The sequence below is a fragment of the Heterocephalus glaber genome, unplaced genomic scaffold (assembly GCF_053883595.1).
Source record: "Heterocephalus glaber isolate CG9 unplaced genomic scaffold, H.glaber_assembly_v1.0 deba00000901, whole genome shotgun sequence".
In the NCBI taxonomy this organism is placed as follows: domain Eukaryota; kingdom Metazoa; phylum Chordata; class Mammalia; order Rodentia; family Bathyergidae; genus Heterocephalus; species Heterocephalus glaber.
Genome location: NW_028258171.1, coordinates 6,472,695 through 6,499,707, shown reverse-complemented (window position 1 = coordinate 6,499,707; position 27,013 = coordinate 6,472,695). Strand labels below are relative to the sequence as shown.

The 27,013-nt window shown below is 36.7% G+C and overlaps 1 protein-coding gene and 1 pseudogene across 1 annotated transcript; one reads left to right on the top strand and one right to left on the bottom strand.

Annotated features, from left to right (window-relative positions):
• The first annotated feature begins 357 nt into the window (after nt 1–357).
• On the top strand, nt 358–5,123 carry Fscb (fibrous sheath CABYR binding protein). Its single transcript, XM_087207998.1, is given in 5 exon segments — nt 358–3,063; nt 3,065–3,762; nt 3,862–3,939; nt 3,942–3,982; nt 3,985–5,123. Coding segments are annotated over 5 exon segments (2,826 nt in total). The 5' UTR covers nt 358–1,177; the 3' UTR covers nt 4,108–5,123.
• A 17,545-nt stretch (nt 5,124–22,668) lies between these two features.
• Nucleotides 22,669–25,985, bottom strand: LOC101719409 (heterogeneous nuclear ribonucleoprotein M-like; annotated as a pseudogene).
• Nucleotides 25,986–27,013: the final 1,028 nt, after the last annotated feature.

Here is a 27,013-nt window from a genome sequence, read left to right as displayed (position 1 = left end):
TTAAAAAATATTCCAGATTAATAAAATCATAATTATTTTTAGTAAATATTTATTATTTGGGTCTTGTACTTATATTTTAAAAGTCTCTTTTTTCCTCTTTTACTTTCAATGACTAACAATGTTCTTTTACTTAAATCTTTTGACCAATACGTCTTTCTAGTAAAATTCTTGTGTGACATAAGAGCTAAAGTTTTACCAATATTTCAAATTTAATATACTTACATCTACAGTCTACTTAATGTAGGTGTTTTCTTTTTCAAAGTTTCAATTTAAAATATTTTATCTTTGCGTTGGCATTCATTCCCATGTGGTTATTCAGCTGAGTCTGTACTGATTGCCCCAAAAGATATATTTTATTTAACTGGGCACGTATTTAGACTCAGCTGTATTTTATTTGGAAAATTTTGGCAGAACTACTTTCTGAAATAGTTAAAAATTAAATCAAAGTATCTCTAGTTGCTTGAGAATGAAAGCATAACTTTTATATTTCGATGCTAGGCTTTTGTGATCACCGAAGGTCAAAGACATAGGAAAAGAGCTTACATGGAGATAGACTTTAGAATCTTAGTTTTCAAACAGAATTACCTTCTCTTCCAGTCATGTAAACTTACATTGATAGAACATTCCCACACATGTTATCAGTTGAAAACAGGCTGCTGAGTTCTGCATTACAACTGTCTTTGATAGTAGAAAGAAAAGAACAGAATTGAAAGTTCCAAAACATTAACTCTGACAATCAGAAAGTGGCGTCACTGGAATTTACCTGATGTTTCTTTGGTATACAAGCACTTTTTCCAACTTGATTTGTTTCAGAAAGTAGAAATCTTACTTGCAGCTGTTGCCCGTAAACATACACCAAGTTAAAAAGTGCTGGAAATATATCTGGTGGAACTTTGTAAGTAGAAGTGGTTGTGATGTCACAGACCCTTGAGAGAAACTTCTAAAAGTGAGATTTATTTAGAACAGAGACTAAACAAGAAATGTGATAACTGAGTAAGATGGGATCCAGCAAGAGCGTAGTACAGAATGTAATAATTTGTGTATGACTTTTTTCTAAGGTCTTCAATAGAACGGCTCTTAATGAAAGGAAGGAAAGGCTTAAACACCTGGTACATTTATGACTCTTGATAATTAATTACTTGAAGATTAATACATTTGAAATTCATCAGTTAAGGAAATGGAAGAAGTTGATGAACCTGATCAGCCTATCTCAGGAGGGAGGCAAGAAACTCGAAAGAGAAGATGCCCCAGCCAACCAATGGTAGACAAATCTCAGCAAACTGAAATGACAGAGAAAAAGAAACCCATTACCACACCACCATCATCTGGCCCCAAAGCTACTATTAGTATTGGTAATATTCCTGCGAGCAAAGGAAACTACTCTGCCAAGGAATATGAGTCTCTTAGAATATCTTCTCAACTTCAGCAAACTTGGACAAAGAGAAAGCATGGACAGGAAATGGCTAATAAATCTCTGCAGACAGATCCCATCATAAAAGAGAAAAAAGAAATCAATTTAGTTGATGAAACAGTGGTACCTGAAGAAAAGCCAGCTGGCATTGGGGAAGTGGCCTCTGAATTACCAGAGTGGGTTCAGGAAGTAGAAATTCCAATAAGCAGACCCTCAGTTCAGTCAAAAATAGACAAATCTCAGCAGACCAGTTGTAGTGGAGACATGCTAAACATTCCCCACGTAGAAAAAGTTGACAAGGAACAGCAGACATCCTTTAGTGAATTTGAAGTAATGGTTATTTCTAGGCCAAGTAGTTCTTTTACAAAATCAAAGAAAGGTGCCCAAAAAGATAAATCCTCAGGAAATATTTTTGTTAGTGAACACCCTGAATTTCAACCAGAAAAAAGTAGCCATGAAGAAATTAGGCAGAAAAGTGTTGACAGAGCTTCATTTACTCAGGAAACCGAAGAAGATACTCCAGTAGTTTTAGAAGATGGGTCTAGCCCAGAGGTAACCATACCTGTGGAAGAGGGTTCCTTTGTTAAAAAGGGGGATTCTGCTGAAATAGAGGCACTACTATCAGAAAAAATCCCTGCTGAAGTACAGCCTTCCATTGCAGAAGAGATCCCCGCTGAAGTACAGCCCCAAACAGCTGAAGAGGCCACAGTTAAAGCAGAGCCCAGACTTGCTGAGGAGACCTCTATCCAAGTGCAGCCTCCAGCTGAAGAGATGCCTGCAGCAGAGGCAGCCACTCTCATGGCAGAGGCCGCTGTTGAAGTACAGGTTCAGTCAGCTAAAGAGCTGCCTTTAGTAGAGTCTCCTGTTGAGATTTGGCCTTCGCCAGTGGAAGAGACTCTTTTACAAAAGTCTTCTGATGAAGTAGGGTATCTATCAGCTAAGGTGGCTCGTTCAGAAGCTCTTCCCACTGAAATTCAGCTTTTGCTGGCAGAGGAGGCTCCGGTTGAAGTACTGCCTCCAATACCTGAGGATGCTGATGAAGATGCTTTAGCTAATCTAGAGCCTACTACCATGGCTGAAGAGAACCCTATTGAAGTTCAGCCTCCGTCAGCTCAAGAGGCTCCTACAGAAGAGGTTCTGGCTAAAATTCAGCCTCCATCAGCTGAGGATGGTCCTATATAAGAGGCCTCAGGTGAATTTCAGTCTCCAGGATTTGAGAAGGCTCCTGCAGAAGACACTCCTGTTCAAGTTCAGTCTCAACCAACTGAAGAATCTCCTGAAAAAGAAGCCCCTGCCCAAGTGCAGTCTCCACCAGCTGATGAGGCTCCTGCAGAAGGGGTCCCTGCTCAAGGTCAGCCTCTACCAGCTGAAGAGCCTCCTATAAAAGAGGTACCAGCTCAAGTTCAGCCTTCACCAGCTAAGAAGCCTCCTGCAGAGGTCCCTGCTCAAGTGCAGTCTCCAAAAGCTAAGGAGCCTCCTGCAGAAGAGGTACCAGCTCAAGTTCAGCCTCCACCAGCTAAGGAGACTCCTGCAGAAGGGGTCCCTGGTCAAGTGCAGTCTCCACCAGCTGAGGAGCCTCCTGCAAGAGGTCCCAGCTCAAGTTCAGCCTCAACCAGCTTAAGAGCCTCCTGCAAAAGAGGTACCAGCTCAAGTTAAGTCTCCACCAGCTAAGGAGCCTCCTGCAGAGGTCCCTGCTCAAGTTCAGCCTCCACCAGTTGATGAGGCACCTACAGAAGAGGACCCTGCTGAAATTCAGAGTCAACCAACTTGAGGGACTACTGCAGAAGAGGCCCCTGCTAAAGTTCAGTCTCCACCAGTTGATGAGGCACCTACAGAAGAGGACCCTGCTGAAATTCAGAGTCAACTAGCTGAGAAGCCTCCTGCAGAAGACACCTCTGTTCAAGTTCAGTCTCCACCTTCTGATGAGGATCCTGAAGAAGAGACCCCTGCTGAAGTTCAGTCTCCATCAGCTGAGAAGGCCCGTGCTGAATTCCAGTCTCCACTAGTTGAGAAGGCTCCTAAAGAAAAGGCCACTGCTCAAGTTCATTTTACACCAGTTGATGAGGCACCTACAGAAGAGGCCCCTGCTGGAATTCAGAGCCAACCAACTGAGAAGCCTCCTTCAGAAGAGGCCCCTGCTGAAGTTCAGTCTCCACCTTTTGGTGAGGCACCTGCAGAAAAGGCCTTTCCTGCTGTTTGGTCTCCAATAGATGAGGAGGTCTCTGCAGAATTTTATTCTTCATCAGTTGAAGAGACTTCTATAGAAGAGGTCCCAGCTGAAGTTCAGCCTACACCAGTTGAGGGAATCCCTGAAAAAGAGGCCACTCCTGAAGTTCAGTCTCCACCATTATGACAAGGCTCCTACAGAAGAGATCCCTTCTGAGGTTCAGCTCTACTAGCTTAGGGAGCTCTTGAAAAAGAGGCCTCTGCTGAGGTTTGAGCTCTACTAGCTGAGGGAGCCTCTGAAGAAGAGGCCCTTGCTGATACACATGCTTTATTAACTGATGTAGTTCCTACTGAAGAATTTCCTATGAAATTTCAGCTGAAATTTCATCTCCATCATCTGAACAAGCTCCCCTACATGTGAGGCTATAGTAGAGAATATCTCTACTGAATTTTAATCTCATCAAGTAGCAGGTGCCTCAGAGAAAACAGTGGGGTCAGTTGTTTTACAAAGTGTTACAAAATTTGAATAAATGCTTCCTGTACCTGTTCCTCAAGATATATGTAATGCTAAGAACAAGTAGGTTTCCACTATTGGAATAGAAGGTATCATCCAAATAAAATTAAAAGACTGAGCTGAAGTCAGGTCCTAACTAAACTAGAAATCAGGGGTTGGGAGGTTCTAGAAGTACTTTCTTTAGAAAAGTGTAGACATCTGAAAAAATTTTGAGAATACAGTAAATGAAAGGGAATCTCAAGAGTGGGCATGCAAGTTGGGAAATAATAAAAATTATAGCAGTTTAAAGTTGTGTTATTTTCATTCAACTGTACAGCATGTAATGTAACTATTTTGAAAAGTAAATTTACGATTGAAATCATCACTTAAGATATCTTTTGCACAGTAAACCTGTTGACAAGTTTAATCTACTCTAAATCCATATTTCTTTCTTCTGTTTTTTCTTTGTAAGTATATAAGCTTGTAGTGGAAATGCCACTTTTTTTTTTTGCAGTGTCATCTACTTTAAATCCCTTGGACTTTATTCATGTATCTAAACTTACATAGTCTTCTCTTTGTCCTTGTTATAATTCATCTTTCTTATTCTCTTTCCATTCAGTACTTTCTGAGACAAACATTATTTTCCTGGTTTTAGTCTAAGGGTTCTTCCCTATCTTAGTGTGTATTTTACCACTCTTTTTTTAAAAATAAATTTTATTGGTACATTTTAAGTATACAATATAATGACATTCATCATTGGAAATTTGTACCTTTACATAATATATCTTGGTTCTTATTTTTTCCCTATTCCCCTACCCTCCCTTCAACCCCTCCACCCCTTCCTATTTACAAAGACTTTGTTTCCATTTTTTCCTTTTCTCATATTAATTCCATTCTCTTCTTTCCTTTCCCGAACTCTTGCATATTTTATATTTCCATGTCTGGATAAGGAAACTTCCTTTGTAAAAAATATTCATTTCAAGGAAATTATTATGTCATAGAAAGTATTTTAAAGGTATGTGAATATAAAGAAAAATATACTTAACTGGCCTTGAGAGCACATCGTTGTTTAATTTTGATTTCATTTCATTTGGAAATATGACGAGTCTTTTGGAAGCTTGCCTTATGTTTTTGGCAGTCTGAACTCATGATGAAGAAAAACTTAGAGAAAAAAACTGATCTAAGATGTCTGATATTAAAGCATTTCTAGGTTTCTACAATTATTAAAACTTTTTGGAAAATAGTTTGTATGCCTACAAATCAGTTGCAGTGTGCTGAAATGTTGAGATGTTTCTCTTGAAATTTTAAAAATAGTGTATTTCTCTGTTTAGTGAAACTCTAGATTGAGAATTCTTGACATTGTGAAACTTTGGTGTCCTATAATTGTTGTATTTTCATCACATTATTCACTCAGTAACCAAAGTTATGTGATATTTTAAAGTCAATTCTAGAGAATTTTATAGAAATTATTGTAAGTGTTTTCTTCCATGTGCCATATTTGAGGTTGAGAAACAATATTCTAGGCTTTGTAGAGTCACTTTTTTGATATTTCCACATCATTTACATTGTTTTCTGAGATACTAAAGTCCAGTTAGAGTTGGTTTTGCAAGTTAGAAATTTTGTTTTATTTTCTTTTTACTTTTTCTATTGTGGTTTATTATTTGTTAAAATTCATAAGCCTTATGAATTTGGAAATATTTTTTAAAAGATGGGCTTTTTCAACTGTCATCAGAGAACTTTTAATATTGAAAAGTTGGATGTTAGTTGGAGCTGAGGCAGAGCTTATAACAGTCTCACTGGATATAAATAGGATAATCAGCAAACAAGCAGATGTGGGGGATTCTGGAGGCCAAATTCAAAGTGTTGAAAATATATTACCACAGGGTTAAGTGAAAATTTAGGCCAGGAAACACTGATTTGAAGTTTTTAGCAGGTAGAAGTAAAAAAATCTTCTGAACAATTAGAACATAAGATAAATATAGATTTTATTTTTAAAAATCAGATACTGGCAAAGATTCAAGGTGAATAGTAGAAACACATGCAGGTGATAATTTCTACCAAATTTAAGAATTGCATCAGGCTGTGAATTAAAATTATGTATTAAAAATAGGATGTTTTAAAAACAACTTTACTAAGGCATAACTTCTATACAAAAATAGTGTTTTCTTAAATTGTACAATGTGATCAGCTTTGATCTCTTCACATAGATGCCCATGAAATAACCATAATCAAGATAATGAATATGGCCGTCATTCAAAAGTTTCCACTGCAACCATTTCTTTTCTCTGTTTCCCCCAGGCAGTCACTGATCTGTTTTCTCCCACTGTATTTTATATTTTTCTAGTCTTAAAATGGAATCCCATAGTATCTATACTTTTTAATTGGGGGAAAGGCTTGCTTGTTTAACTTAATATGACTATTTTGAGATTTATTTATGTTGTATGTATCAATATTTTACTCCCTTCTATTGCCAAGTTATTTTCCATTATACACATTAGCCATACTATTTTGTGTATTTAAAACACTCAATCACTTGTTGGATATTTGGATTGTTTACATTTCTGTTATAAGTACAGCTTCTATAAACATTCATGTAAGTCTGTGTGAACACGTTTTCATTTCTCTTGAGAAAACAACTAGGAAAAGGAAATAAATGGCTAGATTGTGTAGTAGGATGTATAGTGAAAAAATCATACTGATTTATTATCTGAAGTGATGTAGCATTTTACATTCTAACTGAGAGCTGTTGGAGTTGAAGTTATTCTATATCCTTGTCACCACCTATTATGTTCCATCTTTTTCATTTAAGCCACTGTACTGGGAATATAGGGATATCTGTTTGTAATTTTATTATTTATTACCCTAATGACCAGTGATATTGAGCATCTTGTCACATACTTATTTGCCATCTGTATATCCTTTTAGTAGAGCACATTCTTTTTCTATCTGTGTTATATTAAAATTTTTTTTTTGCAAACTGAAGATTACTAAGATTCCTATTTTCTTCTAGAATTTTCATTCATCTCTATCTTATATTTCTTTTTAAAAATCTCATTGGTACATTTTAGGGACACAATACAATGACATTCATCATTGGGTATTTGTACCTTTACATTATATTTTGATTCTTACATTTTGCCCATTCCCGTGTCCTCCCTTCAACCCCTCATCCCTCCCTATTTACAAAGACTTTGTTTCAATTTTTTCCTTATCTCATATTAATTCCATCCCCCTCTTTCCTTTGCTCTACCCCTCACACTTCGCCTTTCCCTTTGCATCTTTTCTTCCTATTTCACATTATCTATTATACATTTTGGTCCCTATTTGCACTTTCAGTTTCTCACACCAGAAAAACTATTTAGTATTTACATGTGTGTGCTATTTGTTTCACAAGAGTATCACCTCAATATGCATCCATTTAGCTATAAATGCCTCTAATTTCTCATTCTTTATGGCGAAGTAGTACTACATTTTGTAAAAAAAAAACCCACAATTTCTTTATCCAGTCTCCATTTGATGGGCAGTTGGGCTGTTGCCCAGTTTTAGCTATTACAAACTGTGCTGCTATGAACATGGGTGCACATATATCACTGTGGTATGATTCTTTTAATTCTTTTGGAAAGATACCCAGCAGAGGAATAGCTGGGTCAAATGGGACCTCTATTACTAGTTCTTTAAGGTATCTTGATAGTGATTTCCACATTGGATGGACGAGTCTACACTCCCACCAACAGTGGAGAAGTGTTACTTTTTTCCCACAGGCCCACCAGGGTTTGTTATTGGTTGATTTCTTGATAGCAGCCATTCTTTCTGGGGTGAGGTGGAATCCCAGTGTTGCTTTTATCTGTATCTCTCAAATGACCAGTGATGTTGAACATTTTTTCATATGTTTATTTGCTATTTCTACTTCTTTGTCTGAGAAATGTCTGTTCATTTCAGATGCCCATTTTTGGATTGGATCCTTACATTTGGGAAGTCTGAATTTTTTAGGTTCTTTATATATTCTAGATAGTACACCTTTGTCTGAGGAACAGCTGGTAAAAATTTTTCCACATTTTGGGTTGCCTCTAAGCTTTGTTGGTGGTTTCTCTTGCTGTTCAAAAGCTTTTTAACAAGAAGAGATCCCGCTTGTTGATTGTGCTAGCTCAACTGAGGTTTTATTCATAAGATCTTTTCCTACACCAATGACTTCAAGAGTTCTACCTATCCTCTGTTCCAGCTAATTCAGTGTTTCTATTTTAATATTTAGGTCTTTAATCCATTTTGATTTTAGTTTAGTGCATGGTGACAGATATAGATCTAGCTTTAATCTTTGGCAAGTTGAAACTCAATTTTTCCAGCATCATTCATTAAAGAGGATATCTTTCCTCCAGTGAGGGTGTTTGGCTCCTTTGTCAAAGATGAGGTAGCTGAGTATGTCTGGAGTTGTTTCACCATCCTCTAATCTATTCCTGTGGTCCTTGGGTCTGTTTCTTTGCCAGTACAATGGTGTTTTTATCACAGTAGCTTTGTAGTATAGTTTCAAGTTGGAGATTGTGATAACCCCTATCTTGTCTTTGTTGCCTAGAATTACTTTTGCTATTCTAGATCTCTTCTTGTTCCAAATGAATTTTTGGATTGTTTTCTCAAGGTCCGTGAAGTATGCTGCTGGAATTTCAATTGGGATTGCATTGCAATGGGATTGCATGGCCATTTTCACTATGTTGATTCTTCCTACCCAGGAGCAAGAGATATCTTTCTATTTTCTGATATCCTCTTCAATCTCCTTTTTCAGAGTGCTATAGTTTTCAGAGCAGGGGTCTTTGATTTCTTTTGTTCGGTTGATTCTTAGATATTTCACTTTTTTGGATGCTATTGTGAAAAGAATTGTTTGCCCTATTTCTCTCTCAGCGAGTCTGTTGTTCGTTTAGAGGAAAGCTATTGATTTTTGTATGTTGACCATGTATCCAGCTATTTTACTGAATTTTGTTATGAAGTCTAGATGACTTTTGGTGGAGTTCTTGGGGTCTTCTATATAGAGAATCATGCCATCTGCAAATAATGACAATTTGACTTCTTCATTTCCTATCTTTATTCCTTTTATTTCTTTCTCTTGTCTAATTGCTGTGGCTAATGTTTCCAGAACTATATTGAACAAGAGTGATGATAGTGGACATCCTTGTCTTGTTCCTGATTTTAGTGTGAAGGATTTCAGTTTTTGACCATTTAGTATGATATTGGCTGTTGGTTTTTCATAGAAGGCTTTTATCAGATTGAGGTAGAGACAGTCTATTCCAACATTTTGGAAGGTTTTTATCATGAATGCCTGTTGAATTTTGTTGAATTCTTTTTCTGCATCTATTGAGATGATCATATAGTTTTGTCCTTGGCTCTATCGACATAGTGTATTACATTTATTGGTTTGTGTATGTTGAATCATCCCTGCATCCCTGGGATGAATCACACTTGGTCAGCGTGTATGATCTTGGTTTTTTTGGTACCAGGGATCGAACTCAGGACCTTGCGCTTTTCAGGCAGGTGGTGGCACCACTGAGCTAAATCCCCAGCCCTTGTGATCTTCTGATGATCTACATTCTATTTGTCAGTATCTCATTGAGAATTTTTGCATCTATGTTCATTAGTGACATTGGCTTATAGTTCTCTTTTTCAGTTGGGTATTTCTCTGGTTTTGGTTTTAAGTTTATGCTTGCTTCCAGGAATGAATTCTGGAATATTGCTTCCCTTTCAATTTTACTGAAGAGTTCAAAAAGTAGTGGCAGTAATGCCTCTCTAAATGTCTTGTAGAATTCAGAAGTGAAGACATCAGGGCCTGGGCTTTTCATAGTTTGTAAGTTTTAATCATGTTTTCAATTTTATTGATTGATATAGGATTGTTTTGATTTTTTAGATCTTTGTTCAACTTTGGTAATTCATACATATCTAGGAATCGGTCCATTTCTTCTGTTTTCCATCTTATTGGTGTATAGGTTCTCAAAGTAGGTATTGATAATCCTCTGGATTTCTACTGGGTCCATTGCAATTTTACCCTTTTCATATCTAATTGCATGGATTTGGGTCTTTTCTTTCCTTTTTTTGATAAGGTTGGCTAAGGGTTTGTCAGTTTTTATTCTTTCAAAGGACCAATTCTTTGCTTCATTGATTTTTTTTGTAACATTCTCTTAGTCTCCATTGCATTGATTTCTGCCCTGGTAGTTATAATTTCCTGCCATATGAGCTTTGAATTTGTTCTGCTTTTCTTTTTCTAGAAGCTGAGGTTCAGCATCAGGTTGTTTAATTGAGCTCAAACTGTTTTCATAATATTTGCATTCACTGCTATGAATTTCCCTCCTAAGACTTCTTTCATTGTGTCCCATAGATTTTGTTATGTTGTATTAACATTGTCATTTAATTGTAGAGACTGTCTGATTTCTTCTTTGATTTCTTCTGTGACCCATTGGTTGTTCAGAAGTGTGTTTTTCAATTTCTATGTGTTTATGAAATTCTTGAGGTTTCTTTTGCTATTGATCTCCAGTTTCATTACACTATGGTCTGATAATATACAGGGAATAACTTTAATTCCTTTGCATTTACTTAAACATGTTCTACGTGTGAGTATGTGGTCTATTTTGGAGAATGACCCATGTGCAGCCAAAATGAATGTGTATGCTGATTTTGTGTGGTGGAACACTCTATAAACATCTGTCAAGTTCATTTGTTCAAGAATTTGATTGATTTATAGATTTTATTGTTTATTTTTGTCTAGTTGATCTATCTATTTATGACAGTAGGGTATTGAGGTCCCTCACTATTATTGTATTTGTGCTTATTTGGTTTTACATGTCTGTTAATATTTCTTTTATATAGTTGGGTGCAGTAGTATTTGGTGCATATATATTTATGATTGTTATCTCTTCCTCTTGGATTGTTCCCTTTACAAGGATATAGTTTCCTTCTTTGTCTCTCTTAATCAGTGTTGGTTTGAAATCCACTTGATCTGCAAGAGAATAGCTAATCTTGCTTCTTTTTGGGTTCCTGTAACATGGAGTATTGTTTTCCACCCTTTAACTTTCAGTCTATGAGTTTCTTTTTGAATTAAGTGTGTTTCTTGTATACAGCATATTGTTGGATCTTGCTTCTTTTTTTTCCGTTAAGTTTATTGGTACATTTTCTGTATAAAACAGTTACATTCATTATTAGGATCTTGTACCTTTATGTGATATATCTTGGTTCTTATTTTTTCCCCTTCCCCTGACCTCCCTTCACCCCCTCCACCCTTCCCTATTTCCAAAGACTTTGTTTCCATTTTTTTCTTTTTCTCATATTTTTTCTTTCCCCTTCTTTCCTTTCCCCTACCCCTCCCACTTCCCCTTTTCCTTTAAACCTTTTCTTCCTGTTACACAATATCAATTATACATTTTTAAAATTACAATATCGAGATCTAGAAGACATTACCACAGATTTTACACAATTTAAAAGGGTATAGAAAGCATATTATGAAAATCGTTTTTGAAATAAATTTGACAACTTCTAATAAGAACCTTGGAAGACAAATTAATGAAACTGACTCTGGAGGAAATATAAAATTTGAACAGTACCTATTAAAGAAAGTATATTCCTATCTTGAAAACCTACCTATATGACAACAGTAGGCTCATAAACATTTTAACTGATAAATTATATCAAACATTTAAAGCAGAAAAAAAAAGGAACACTTCTCCCCTCATTTTAGGAAATCAACATTTTGCTAATACTAAAACTGGATAAAGATAATAGAAGAAAAAGCATGAAAATAGAGAAAAATGTGTTTACCAAAATAAACTATTAGATGTCAGATCTGGCAGTATGTAGAAAGTGGTTTTATTATAGGAATGACAGTGTTGATTCAGCATTGGAAGATCCACCCCCCAAAGTCATCATTTTAACAGAGGAAAGGAAAAAGCCATGTGATCCTGTCAGTAATTAGAAAAAAAGTATTGGACTAAATTCTACAGCTGTTCACGGTAAAAGCTATCAGGAGACTGGAAGTAGAACAGAACCTTCTCAATGGATAAGACATGTACTCCATACCTCAGCAAAAATGCCTTATATGAATGGAAAAGATATAATGCTTTCTCCCTGAGGTGGGGAATAAGGGCAGATATGCATATGCTTCATCTATTCATTAAACTTTGAAACACAGGCCCAGACTAAAATAGTCTGGCAATACAAAGAAACAATTATCATAAGATTGGCAAGGTACAAGTAAAATCTTTATATGTAGATGAAATGATCATCTACAAAGAAAATACTGAGAAATCTCTAGGACCCCCTGGAACTTATATCTGAATTTAGCAGGATTAGAAAATACAAGGTATATATAAAAATTTGGATCTATGTATACTTGCTATAAATGAAGAATTGGATATTGAAATTTAAAAATTATGTAGGAGTACAAAGGACCTAGAAAAGTAAAAAAGAAAAAAAAAACAGTGTTGGAAGACATTTAGTACCTAATTTTAAGACTTCTTCTAAAGCTACAGTAATCAAGGCAGTGTTGGTGTAAGGAAAGACATATAAATCATTGGAGTAAAACAGAGAATCTAGAAATAGAACCACATGTATATGGTCCACTGAGTTTTGAAAAATTATTTAACAGTAACATTTTATAGAACATAAACTCAATTCAAGAGCCGAGGGAAAGAGTATTTTCAGCAAATGGCACTAGAACGCCTCTTATCCATATATAAAAAATTAACCTCAACCCTTTTTTTCCATACATAAAAATAACTTGAAAGGATCTATGAACCTAAATATGAAAGACTAAAACTATAAAACTTTAAGAAGAAATTATAAGGGAAAATTTTTATGAATTTAGGGTAGGCAAGAATTTCCTAGGATATAAAAAACATGATGTATAAAAGAAAAAAATTGATAAATGAAACTCCATCGGAATTAAAACTTTAAATGACATCATTAATAAAATGAAAATTAGTCCTTAAATAGACAATATTTTCAATGCATATAACCTATGACCAGAATATATAAAGAACTCTTACAGCTTGTTAATAGATGAGCCAATTAAAAAGTAGACACAAGAAGATGATAAATAGCCAGTAGAGCACAAGGAAAGGTGTGCAACACTAGAATCAGAAAAATACTAATCAGTACAATAACAAGATTGAATTATACACTCATTAGGGAGATGAAGTTAAAAGTTTTAAAAGAACAAATATCAGCTTAGGTGTGAGCCAGTTAGAACCTTCTAATATTGCTAATGTGAATGTAAAATGATAAAATCATTTTTGGAAAACAATGTAGAAATTACTTGTATTACTGTTAAGTACCAACAGTCTTGTTCTTAAATTTTTACTTGAGAGGAATGAAAACACATATTCACAATAGATTTGTACATACAAGTTGACTATCACTTATCTGAAATTCTTGGGACCAGATGTTTCAGATTTTTGTTTGAAATCCACTTGATCTGCAAAGAGGATAGCTACTCCTGCTTTTTTGGGGGGGGGGTGGGGGTTCCTGTCACATGGAGTATTGTTTTCCACCCTTTAACTTTCAGACTATGAGTTTCTTTTTGAATTAAATGTGTTTCTTGTATGCAGTATATTGTTGGATCTTGCTTCTTGACCCATTCTGCTAGTCTGTTTCTTTGGATTGGTGAATTGAGACCATTAACATTGATGGTTGTAACTCATACATATTGATTTATCATTGTCATGACTTTTTGTTTGTTGGATTCTCCCCCTTTGCTTTTAATTTCTTATTGTGCCTGGTGGATTCATTCTGCTGGGCTTCCTGGGGTTGTGATCCTCATTGTCTTTTCCTAGGATATTGTGTAAAATTTTCTGGATGCTGGTTTAGTATTCATGAAGTTCCTAAGGTGCTCTTTGTCATGAAAGTATCTTTTTTTTTTTTTTTTTTTTTGGTACCAGGATCAAACTCAGGACCTTGCACTTGTGAGGCAGGTGGCAGAACCACTGAGCTAAATCCCTGACCCTTCTCCATCAATTTTGAATGATAGTTTTGCATGGTACCTCAATCTGGCTTGGAGGTTGTTTTCCTTTAGGGCTTGAAATACATTACCTCAAGATCTTCTTGCCTTGAGTGTTTGTGTTGAGAAGTCTGCTGTGATTATTATTATTTTTTGTATTAAACTCTTTTATTGGTACATTGTAGGTATACAACACAATTACATTTCTCACTGGGAATTGTACCTTTATATAATGCATCTTGGTTCTTATTTTTTCCCCATTACTAGCCCTCCCTTCACGCCCTCTACTCTTCCATATTTACAAAGACTTTATTTTCATTTTTTCCATTTCTCATCATTTTTTCCTTTCCCTTCTTTCCTTTCCCCTGCCCCTCCCACTACCCCTACCCCTTTGGACCTTTTCTTCCTATTTTGCATTATCGATTATTCATTCTAATAATTGGTACATTTTACGTATACAATATAATGACATTCATCATTGGAAATTTGCACCTTTACATCATCTCTCTGGGTTCTTATTTTTCACCCTTGCCCAGCCCTCCCTTCAACACCTCCAGTCCTCCCTATTCACAAAGATTTTGTTCCTATTTTTCCATTTTCTCATATTAATCCCATTCCCTTCTATCCTTTCCATTAGCCCTCCCACTTCCTTCCCCTTTGCCCCTTTTCTTCCTATTTCACATTACCTATTATACATTTAGTCCTTATTTACACTTTCAGTTTCTCACACCAGAGAAACTATTCAGTATTTACACTGTGTCCTATTTATTTCACTTAAGAGTATTGCCTCAATGTGCATCCACTTAGCTATAAATGTCTCTAATTTCTCATTTTTTATGGCTGAGTAGTACTCCATTTTATTAAAAAAACCACATTTTCTTTATCCAGTCTCCAGTTGATGGGCATTTGGGCTGTTTCCAAGTTTTAGCTATTACAAACTGTGCTGCTATGAACATGGGTGCACATATATCACTGTGGTATGATTCTTTTAATTCTTTGAGGAAGATCCCCAAGAGTGGAATAGGGGGATCAAATGGGACTTCCAGTCCTAGTTCTTTGAGGTATCTCCATACTGATTTCCACAGTGCTTGCACCAGTTGACACTCCCACCAGCAGTGGAGCAGGGTTCCTCTTTCCTCACAGCCCCGCCAGCATTTGTTACTGGTTGATTTCATGATAGCAGCCATTGTTTCTGGAGTGAAGTGGAATCTCAGGGTTGTTTGCATTTGCATCTCTCAAATGATCAGTGATGTTGAACATTTTTTCATGTATTTATTTGCTATTTCTACTTCTTTGTCTGAGAAATGTCTGTTCATTTCAGATGCCCATTTTTGGGTTGGGTCTTTAAATTTGGGAGGTCTGATCTTTTTAAGTTCTTTATAGATTCTAGATAGTAGACCTTTGTCTGAGGAAGAGCAGGTGAAGATTTTTTCCCACATTGTGGGTTGTCTCTTCACACTGCTGGTGGTTTCTCTTGCTGTGCAGAAGCCTTTTAATAAGAAGAGATCCCATTTGTTGATTGTTTGTGCTAGTTCATGGGCAACTGAGGTTTTGTTCATAAAATCTTTTCCTTCACTGATGTCTTCAAGGGTTCTACCTAACCTCTGTTCCAACTGGTTCAGAGTTTCTATTTTAATATTTAGATCTTTAATCCATTTTGATTTTAGTTTAGTGCATGGTGAGAGATATAGGTCTAGTTTGAATCTTTGGCAAGTTGAAGCCCAATTTTTCCAGCACCATTTATTAAAGAGGCTACCTTTCCTCCAGTGAGAGTGTTTGGCTCCTTTGTCGAAGATGAGTGGCTGAGTGTGTCTGGCATTGTTTCTGCATCTTCTAATCTGTTCCACTGGTCCTCAAGTCTGTTTCTTTTGCCAGTACCATGCTGTTTTTATCACAGTAGCTTTGTAGTATAGCTGCAGGTTGGGGATTGTGATACCCCCTGCCATGTCTCTGTTTCCTAGAATTGCTTTTGCTATTCTGGGTCTCTTCTTGTTCCAAATGAATTTTTGGATTTTTTTCTCGTGGTCCATGAAGTATGCTCCTGGGTTCTCAATTGGAATTGCATTAAATCTATATAGCAATTTTGGAAGTATGGCCATTTTCACTATATTAATCCTTCCTATCCGGGAGCAGGGGATGTCTGTTCATTTTCTGATATCATCTTCAATCTCTCTTTTCAGAGTGCCATAGTTATCAGAGAAGAGGTCTTTGATTTCTTTCGTTACGATGATTCCTAGGTATTTCAGTTTTTTGGATGCTATTGTGAAAGGAATTTTTTGCCCTATTTCTCTCTGTGAGTCTGTCATTGGTGTAGAGGAAAGCTATTGATTTTTGTGTGTTGACCTTGTAACCAGCTACTTGACTGAATTTGGTTATTAAGTCTAGAAGACTTTTGGTGGAGTTCTTGGGGTCTTCTATATAGTGTATCATGTCATCTGCAAATAATGACAATTTGACTTCTTAATTTCCTATCTTTATTCCTTTTATTTCTTTCTCTTGTCTAATTGCCATGGCTAATACTTCCAGCACTATATTGAACAAGAGTGGTGATAGTGGACATCCTTGTCTTGTTCCTGATTTGAGTGTGAAGGATTTCAGTTTTTGACCATTTAGTATGATATTGGCTGTTGGTTTTTCATAGATGGCTTCTATCAGTTTGAGGTAGAGACCATCTATTCCAATTGTTTGTAGGGTTTTTATCATAAATGCATGTTGGATTTTGTCAAATGCTTTTTCTGCATCTATGGAGATAATCGTATGGGTTTTGTCCTTGACTCTATTGATATAGTGTATTACATTGATTGATTTGCATATGTTGAACCATACCTGCATCCCTGGGTTGAATGCCACTTGATCAGGGTGTATGATCTTATTGATGATATTCTGCATTCTGTTTGCCACTATCTTATTAAGGATTTTTGCATCTATGTTCATCAGTGAGATTGGCCTATAGTTCTCTTTTTCAGTTGGGTCTTTCTTTGCTTTGGGGATCAAGATGATGCTTGCTTCCAGGAATGTATTTGGGAGTATTGCTTCCCTTTCAGTTTCATTGAAGAGTTTCAACAGTAGTGGCAGCAGTTCCTCTCTAAACATCTTGCAGAATTCAGCAGTGAAGCCGTCAGGGCCTGGGCTTTTCTTAGTTGATAAGTTTTTAATTACATTTTCAATTTCATTGGTTGATATTGGGTTGTTCAGAATTTTTAGGTCTTCTTCGTTCAACTTTGGTAATTCCTATGTATCTAGGAATCTGTCCATTTCTTCAGTGTTGTCCATCTTATTGGCATATAGGTTCTGGAGTCTGCTGTGATTATGATGGGTTTTCCTTTGTATGTGTTTTGTTTCTTTTCTCTAACTGCTTGTAGAATTTTTTCTTCTGTTGGGTTTCTGGAATCTTACCTATTATTTGCCTAGGTATAGATTTTTTTTGATCAAGGCTGGTTGGAATCCTATATGTCTCACTTATCTGTATGTCAAGTTCTTTTCCCCGCTTGGGAAGTTTTCTCCCATTACTCCTTTGAACAGTTTTTTTTAATGTCATTTGCACTCTCCTGTTTCTTCATTGACTCTAATCAGTCTTATGTTATTCTTATTTGCATCATCTAGCAGCTGCTGGATTGATTTCCCATAGTTTCTTACTAGTTTTAAGAAATTTTTCTTTTCATTGTCCCTAATTGCAATCCAATCTTCTATGTCTGAAATTCTGTCCTCACATTTGCTCATTCTGGTGCATAAACTTTCAATGAAGTTTCTAATATCCTGGAAATCTGTTTGCACCTGTTTTATGGATTACATTTGTTTCCTGTGTTGGGATTCCATCATGTTCCTCAGCTTCTCTATTTTTTTAAAATCTGTGTCTGCTCTAGATTTATTAATCATGTCTTGGACTCTGGGGACAATATCAGTTGTTTTCTGAGAAATTATTTCTGATTTCATTTTTTCCAGATCCTCTTTCATTGCCAATTCAGGGCATCCAGGTGGTTGAATATCAGATTGTTCCATCTTTTTTCCCTTTGGGGCTGCCTTAGGTGATATGGAAGTTTCGTTTTGAGACTTGTTCATGTGTCTATTCATTTCAGTAGATGCAGTGTGCTGTGCCTTTGTTGAGGAAACTTTTTGCTCACTCAGTGGTCTTCAATTCTTAGCAAGCCACAGAGCAGCCTTTTCTCTGCTGCTCCCCAGTGTACCAATTCCTGGGTTCACAGTGGTGGCCTTCTGGATCCCTGTTCTGTCCTGTTGTCCAGGTCGAGTTCTAGCTGGGGCCTTTGTGCACTTGGGATGGTACCTAAATATCCCTCTGGCTAGGGCCTACCCTCCTACATAGCTGTTGTGTTGGAGGGCATTTGGCTTGGGGCTGGGCACCCCACTTGCTGGTTTCTGGGCAGGTTTCTGGCTAGGGTCTGCAGGCACTTACTAATGGTGTTGGGGCAGGACTCTGGCTATTGCTTGTGTACCTGTGCTGCTCTTTTCCTGGCAAATCTTTGGCAGGGGCTTGTGGGCTTGTGTGCCCTAGTGGCTGGGGGAGCAGGGTCCTGGCTGGACCTGCATGCAGCAGGGCTGCTCTGGTCCACACTGGCTTCTTATTCCTTATATTTCATTCTAAGATCTGTTATCAATAAATTTTGTATATGGCATGAAGAAAAATATCAAGTTAAGGTGTTTTTAGACATATGAGTAACTCCTTGTTCCAGAACCAATTTTTTTTAATTAAATTCTTTTATTGGTACATTGTAGGTATACAATTACATTTCTCATTGGAAATTGTACCTTTATATAATGCATCTTGGTTCTTATTTTTTTCCCATTCCTAGCCCTCCCTTCACCCCCTCCACCCTTCCCTATTTACAAAGACTTTATTTCCATTTTTTCCATTTCTCAGCATTTTTCCTTTCCCTTCTTTCCTTTCCCCTGCCCCTCCCACTACCCCTACCCCTTTGGACCTTTTCCTATTTTACATTATCGATTTTTCATTCTAATCATTGGTACATTTTAGGTATACAATATAATGACATTTATCATTGGAAATTTGCACCTTTACATAGTCTCTCTTGGTTCTTATTTTTCACCCTTACCCAGCCCTCCCTTCAACCCCTCCGTTCCTCCCTATTTACAAAGATTTTGTTCCTATTTTTCCATTTCTTTATATGATTATCTTGTTTTCATTGAACTACCTTGGAGCTTTTGTCAAAAATTGGCCATGTATATTTAGCAGTGGATTCTCTACTTTATTCCATTGATATATGTATATCTTCACATCATTTCAATATTGTTTTGATAACAAAGTTTTGTAATGAATCTTAAAATCAGTATTAATTTAATGTTTTTATAATTTCTCTCAGCAATAATTTGTGGTTTCAGTTTTATCAAATGTACTCCTAAGTATTTTATGATTTGATGCTATTAATTTTTATTTTACAGTCAAATTTTTGTTACTATTATATAAAATTTCAATTGCCTTTTTATATGGCTTTCAATGCTGATATCTTGCTAATCTCATTTATTAGCTCTGGCATCTTTTTTTTTTAATAACTCAGAATTTTCTGCTTAGACAATCATGTCATCTGCAAAGAGCTTTAATTGTTTCTATCTTACTTAAACACTTCTAATTTGTTTCTCATGTCTTACTGCAGTAGTTATAACCTCTAGAACAAATGGTGAAAGCAAGCATCTTTGCCTCATTCCTGACCATAGGTGGAAAATTCACTTTCATAATTAAATATGATGCTAACTTTAGGCTTTTTATTGATGACATTTACTGGATGAGAAGATTGTTTCCTATTATTAGTTAGCTTCGAGTTTTTTTTCATTAGAAATAGATGTTGACTTTTAGCAAATACTTTTTATGTATTTATTAAGATGATTGTGTGCTTTTAATTTTTGATTTATTAATGTAAGTTTTATTGGTTGACTTTCAGGTTTTAAGCCAATCTTTCACACCCTAAATAATCCTCATTTGGTCATGATGTAGTGGTTTTTTTTTTTTTTTTTTACATATTTTTAGATCCAATTTGCTACATTTTAAAAAACTTGATTAACTTGTAAAATTTTACATTTTTATGATGTAGTATGTAATGTTTTGATACATATATATTATAAAAATTTCAAATCAGAGTAAACATGCATTTTAAACATTTATCATTTCTTGTTGGTGAAAAATTTCAAAATATTTGTAGTTTTCTTTTTAATTTTATAGTAAAATATTTCTAATTACCCTGCTGTGCAACAGAACACTAGAATTTATTTCTTCTAACTATAACCTAGTACCTATTGATCAACTCTTGTTAAGAGTTTTAACAGCTACTCTTATGTTCAAGACAAAAATAGAACTGTAGTTCTTAGTATAATGTTTTCTTATATTGTCATTGGTTTAGTGTTAATGTAATGCTGGTCTCATACAATGAATTCAGAAGTGTTTCCCCCTCTTTACTTTCCTATGAGACATTGTGCAAAATTAGTTCTTTCCTAACTGTTCTTTAGAATTCATCAGTAAAGCCATTTGGGCTTGGGGTTCTATTTCTAGGAAAATATTTAGCTAAAAATTCTATTTCTTTCATGGATATAGGGATATTCATGTTGTTACATTTCATTTTACCTTTTAATTACTATCTTATCCATAATGGTGCTTTATCTATAACTATGATGTAGTTATTTATACTTTATACCATATATATATATATATAAGTAGCTTGTGTCATTATCTCTTTTTTCCTCAATATCAATCTGACTTCAGATTTATTAGATTTATTGATCTTCTCAAAGAACCAGTTTTCAATTTCATTGATTTCCTATTTTATTGATTTTTGCTGTTATATTCATAATTTCTATCCTGCTTCCTTCTACTTATATATATATTTTTCTAGCTTCTTCAGATTGGATCTGAGACTACTTGTTTAATCTTTACTTTGTAAACATAGGCCTTCATGCCTACGTTTCTCTCAGAGGACCATTTTAGCTGTATTCCACAAACTGCAATACCTTGTGCTTTCATTTTCTGTCAGCTAAATCAGTTTGTAATTTTATTCTTGATTTATTCTTTGACAGATGTGTTTTTAACAGGGTACATTTGATTGCCAAATATTTAGGGGGGATTTCTCAGACTCCATTTTGCTACTGTTTTTTAATTTAATTACTTTTTGTCATAAAATGTAGCTGTTTTCTTTGACCCTTGCTAATTTACTGGGAATTGCTTTATGGCCCAGTGCATGCCCATCTTGGTAAGTGCACTGTGTTCTAAGTGTTCTGCTATTTGTTATTAGAAAGTTCTGTAAATGTCAATTTTAGAATCAATAATTGAGTTAATAGTGTTTATGTCGTTATTGACTGTCTGTCCGCTTATTCTATAGATCTTTGAGAGAGGTATCTGATAGTCCCTCACTATGATTGTATATTTCTGCTTGTTCTTAAAATTTTATCAATTTTTACTTCATGTATCTTGAATCTTTGATATTGTCTGCCTAAATATTTAGAATTATAATATCTTTTTGCTAAAGAACACTTTTACACCTGCCAGTAATCTCTCTTCAGTTACATTGTAATTTGTGTAGTATCGATCCTTCATATCCTTTGTTTTGCTTACTGAGATTATTCTTTGCTCTTCCTATTTTAGTCTTTCTTCCTCTAATCAGTTTTTCTCTTAATTTCCAGAGGTTTTTAAAAGAAAAATCTTCTCATGCAGTTATTTTCCTATGGAATAAAATCTAACTCCTCAGAAAGGTAGCCATGGCCTTGTACGGCCTACTCTAATCTACTTTACATCATCCTCACTAACTATAGGGTGGTGGTATAAAGTGGAGATTAAGAGCGTTATTGTCAGTTTGCAAACTGTGACTCCATCATGTATGAGCTATGTGGCTAGTTCAGGTTAACTAACCTCCTGGAACTTTCATGTACCTATCTGAAAAAAATAAGACTCCATAAAAACAATTCCTAACTTATAGGATTGTTATAGCCAAAAATTTATTCCATATTAAATTTTTAGAACAGCACCTTGGGACACAATAAGCAGATGCTGATTCTGGCTCTTATAGTTCTTACCTGTACCCTTCCTTTCTGTGGCATCCCTTTTCTGTATTTAAGTTTGCCATGTACTTGACAGTGATGGTTATATTTCAGTGCTTATTCTTTGTTCCTTGTGTTGTAGTCATTTGTATCTTGGGCCTTTTGCTATTACGTTAGGAGGCTCTGAGTCCTATTTTAGCAGGCAGCCACTCTATTTAGGTTCAACATGCAGGTCCTGGCCTATTTTGTGGGTTATACTTCCAATAAGACTTCACTTTGCAGAGATTTTGTGATGTGACTTTGGCCTGCTTAATTTACTCTGGGACTCCCACTAGTTCCTGCTAATGCCACGTGAGGGAGCAGAAGGAGGTTACCTGGACAGGATGCTCTAGGTAGAGATGGGAGCTTCATTCACACCAGAAGAGGATTCTCTGTCAGGTATTTGTGTAACAGGAATTCTTTGGGTGCCCCCAGTTACCCTGTATCTCTTATTGGGGGAGGAAGTGTCTCAAGTCCTGGGGGAAAGACACTTATGGGCAAAGCATCATTATTGCACAATTTCTCCCTCTCAGGGCCACTTGTGTCTCTAAATGGGGAAGTGTGTGTGTGTTGTGTGTGTGTGTGTGTGTGTGTGTGTGTTTGTAGGGTGGGGTGGAGAGTGCTTTCTCTGGTTTTTTATTACCAGCTGGGCTCCTAATTTCTCTCTATTACTGCTGGGGCTGTTGCCTGCAAAGATGGCCTGTTGTTTTGGTAGGGCTTCTTTTCTATCCAGGGGAGAGAGGGATCTTCATGGGCTGCTTTCTCTTGCTAGGTTGAAAGCCAGGAGGGAAACAATAAGTCTGAGAAACCTTTTTGGTTGGGTAGAGGTTGTAAAATATTCTGGCACTCTGCTGTTCCTCTAATACTGAAGTATCTAATTAGTTTTCCTTCCATTTTCTACCGTTCATAATTCTTCTATGGCTGTCTCTTACATAATTTTCAGTGTTTATAGTTGTACTTAACAAGACAAAATGAATCTATGTCAGGCCTGAAAGTCTTATTTTCCTAATTTAGTATGCTCTATCACCGCTACATATCTTCAACCCATGAGATTATATTAATCCTTCAAGTTAGTTCAGCCAGTATCTTTCATGAGGACACCCTTGAATCTAGCACTCACTTTCTCCTCTTCCACATCCACTCACTGTTATGCATCTGTCCTGGGGATTGTACCTTATTTACTTCTATGAATACATTCTTGCTCATGTCAAAGTCCAACCCCTTCATTTGCGTACTAGATTCTATTCCTTTCCTCTTTTCTTTTCTTTTCTCTTTTCTTTTCTTTTCTTTTCTTTCTTTCTTTCTTTCTTTCTTTCTTTCTTTCTTTCTTTCTTTCTTTCTTTCTTTCTCTCTCTCCTTCCTTCCTTCCCTCTCTCTTTCCTTTCTTTCTCTTTCTTTGTTTCTTTCTTTGTTTCTTTCTTTGTTTCTTTCTTTCTTTCTTTCTTTCTTTCTTTCTTTCTTTCTTTCTTTCTTTCTTTCAGAGGTAGTACTTATTATCAGTCATATTTGATGTCCACAAGGTTCCACACCTCCAAAAATAATCGTTCCCATTGCAATCTCAATGTGAACAGTGAAATGGAACCTCAGTCATTAAAGAAGTAATTCAAATTACACCCAAAAGCAACTGAATTTTTTAAACATCTTTATACATCCAGATAACACATTAAAATGGTTAACAAGAAAAAATATAAATTCAGAGGTCTTGTATTGATGTTTAAAAAAGGCAACTGCTTAAGCATTTCTATCAATCCGAACATCAGTCTCTCCCACTCAGCTTCATGCCACTCATGATCTGGCAGGCTCTCTCCGCCAACTTTGGCAACTCAACCACACCATATCCCTTGCACTTTCCGTTCTCCATCTTGATGTTGGCATGTAGTACATGGCCACATTCCTTGAATTTGTCCTTTAGCATCTACCATGTAAAATCAAATGGGAAATTTCTCACAAATATCTGGCAGGCCTCCCTGGCTACCTTAGAAGCATGGCCTCCAACTCCACCAGAGGAACTTGCAAACCTTACTCCAAAGTTTTCACATTCCATCTTGATGGCACAGTTAAAGGTGACACCACCGACACCACCCATGGCTAGGCCCATGTGCTCAATGCCAGCACCCAGGGCTGGGGGCATTCTCTCCAGGCTGTTGGTGCTCATCTGCTACAGGCTAGTGGCCATGCAATCCATCACAGGGCCCATGAACTGCAGGCCGGCCCCCATACCTGCGGACACCATGTGTTCTGTGCTCAGGTCCATGAGCTTCATGGTAAGGCCCATGAGCTCCTTGCTCAGGCCCTGCTTTGGGACACATGATCAATGGGTGTGGCCATGCACTCCAGGATGAAGCCCCTGCCCACGCCCTACACTTGATGCCAGAACTGATCTGCTCTGTGGTTTGGCCCATTCTCTCAATGCTGGAGGCCATATGGTCAAGACCCAGTGGGCACATGTGGTGGATGTCAGAGGCCATACACTCAGCAGAGCCCATGCGGTCCATGATCAGGCCCATGTGCTTGATCTCAGTGCCCACATGATCCATGCCATGGCCCAGGCCTGCACGCAAATGCTCCATGCGGCACCCCCAGTGCAGTCATTGTTGGCTCATCCTCTTAATCCCATGGCTGCTGCCTCCACCTCCACCTCTTCCCTGCATTGCAGTGATCTTTCCTCTCTTCAGTGCATTACTTAGGATTTCTATTCCTCTGCCAAGGAGCTGTCCAAAGCTTTGAGATATGTCCATCTCATTTCTGGCAATGTCTCCCTCAAATCTTTCACCCATGCCACTCTCCATTTAATTAATCTCCAACCCATGTTCATCCCAGATCCAAACTGCCCCATGTTTTCCATGTCACCACTAAATGGACCCTTGATGCCTCCTATTTTATTTATCCAAATCCTATGCCTTCTATTCCCATTCCTGTAGGCCCTGGGTTTCCCATTCCAATGCCTTTGTTCAGGTGATTGGCATCAATAGGTTGCCTTCCTGGTCCTAACCCCATGCCAATACCATCAAGTCCATGGGGAACTTGATATGGATGTTGAGGAGGGAAAAAAACCCTCCCTTTGGTAAGGCTCTCTCATCCATTTTGACTGGTCTATCAAATAGCAGCTGGCCATTAAACATAGATATATAGCTTGTACAGCTTCAATGGACTTTTCAAAAGTCACAGTGCCTATTTCATGATCTTTCCCATCTTTATCTTCCAGAATGTCTGCTCGGGCCATCACACCAGCCATATTAAATATTTCCCTCAGTTTCTTCCAGCCAAGTTTATAATCCAGATTTTCTACAAATACTGTGCTTCCAAGTCTTCCAGGGTGTAATGCATGGATAATCTCATTTGGGATTTTAGGATTATTTAGGATTCTGGGTGTAATATTAATCATTCCTGGGCCACCTGGTCTTGTATGCACCAGTCAGAGCCATCAAATTTTACATTGCTCTCCTGGCATGTTCACCACCAGGATCTTCTTTGACTTTTTGACTTTCAGTGACTTCCACTCAGACTGTGCTTGTTTAGAACTTCAGCAGCTTTTATCATGCTTTCTTCCACTTCAACTCAACAATGTTACATCCCCTTGATTTTCCTTCAGCATCCATTAAGACCTCCATGTAAGGTACTTTACCAGGTTTTTCTTTAACCAGGTCTTTAAGTGACTGCCACTTCACTTTGAAAGTTATGTTTATAATAAAGGTGTGGTATCTTTTGGTTGGATTGGAATATGGCTCAAAGAGATTGCCTCCTCTTTTTATATTTTTCTCTTTTCTCTTCTCATTCTGAGTAGGTCATTCTCCTTTACCTTTCAGGCCTGGAGCTCCATTGCTCCTTGGTAAGCTGGGTATGCCGCTCTCCTCCTCCATTTTAGGCTCTGTTGTGGCCACCTCAGCTGCCACTTTGACACCTGCCACCATTTTTGCTGAGTCTGGGCTTTGTGTCTCTTCCTGATTTCTTAAGGATACAAATTTGTCAAATCTTTTCCTTCACTATCATCTTTTTTTTAATCAAATTTTCTTCAAAGTTTCTCTTACTACTTAGTCTCAGCTTTCAAACATATTTCTTATTTTATTTATCTTATACAAGCAAATAAACATTTTCTTTATAGTTTCCCTTCCAGCTATGGCTTCATTTCTTGGCTTCATTGACAGCAAACCCTGAAAAATCGACTCACTGTATTCAATTCCTCCTGTCAAATCTCTCTGGAACATGTTCTAATCAAGCTTTGACTTCTACTCCTCAACTGAAACTGCAATTTTAAGGTAAGCAGTGTTCACTGCAACATTTAATAGCCAGTGCTCATCTTGTCCTTATTTAACCCGATAGCATTATTTAACAGTAGATAATTTGTATTTGATACTTTCTGTTCATTGATACACTTTTCTCCTTTGCTTCTGGATGTTTTTCTCTCACATCACTGGTTGATTATTTATTTTAATATTCCTATTCTTAATCTTCTTTGATAGTTTCTCTTCATCTCTTAGCTTCTTAGTGCTGGACAGTTTCAGGGCTCAGTTTTTGTATCCCTTCCTTTATCTGTTCACTTCCTTGAGAGGTTGATTTGATCTTGTGGCTATAAATACCATCAACAAGAGCTGCTGATTTATGTCTCCCTAACCATGTCTCCAGAGAGCCTATTTGAAATTTCTACTTGTATGAATAGTAGATATCCTTCCACTATAAAGATGCTATGATTTTTGGAGTAGCCAGAATGTTTCTCATTTCCATTACTATCTTTTTATTTGTACTTTAGAAAAACCCCTCAATTTTCAGAAAATAACTAGCTATGGAAGGAAGAAAGGATGCAGATGGTGGTAACTTACATTCTGAGAGGGATAGTTTTCACAAGAAATCATAAGTGCAAAGAGTGAGAAAGAAAAGTGGGAAGAAGGCCTTGCTTTGAGCATATTTTGATACTGTATTTTTATGTACTCCATTTATTATTAGAGTG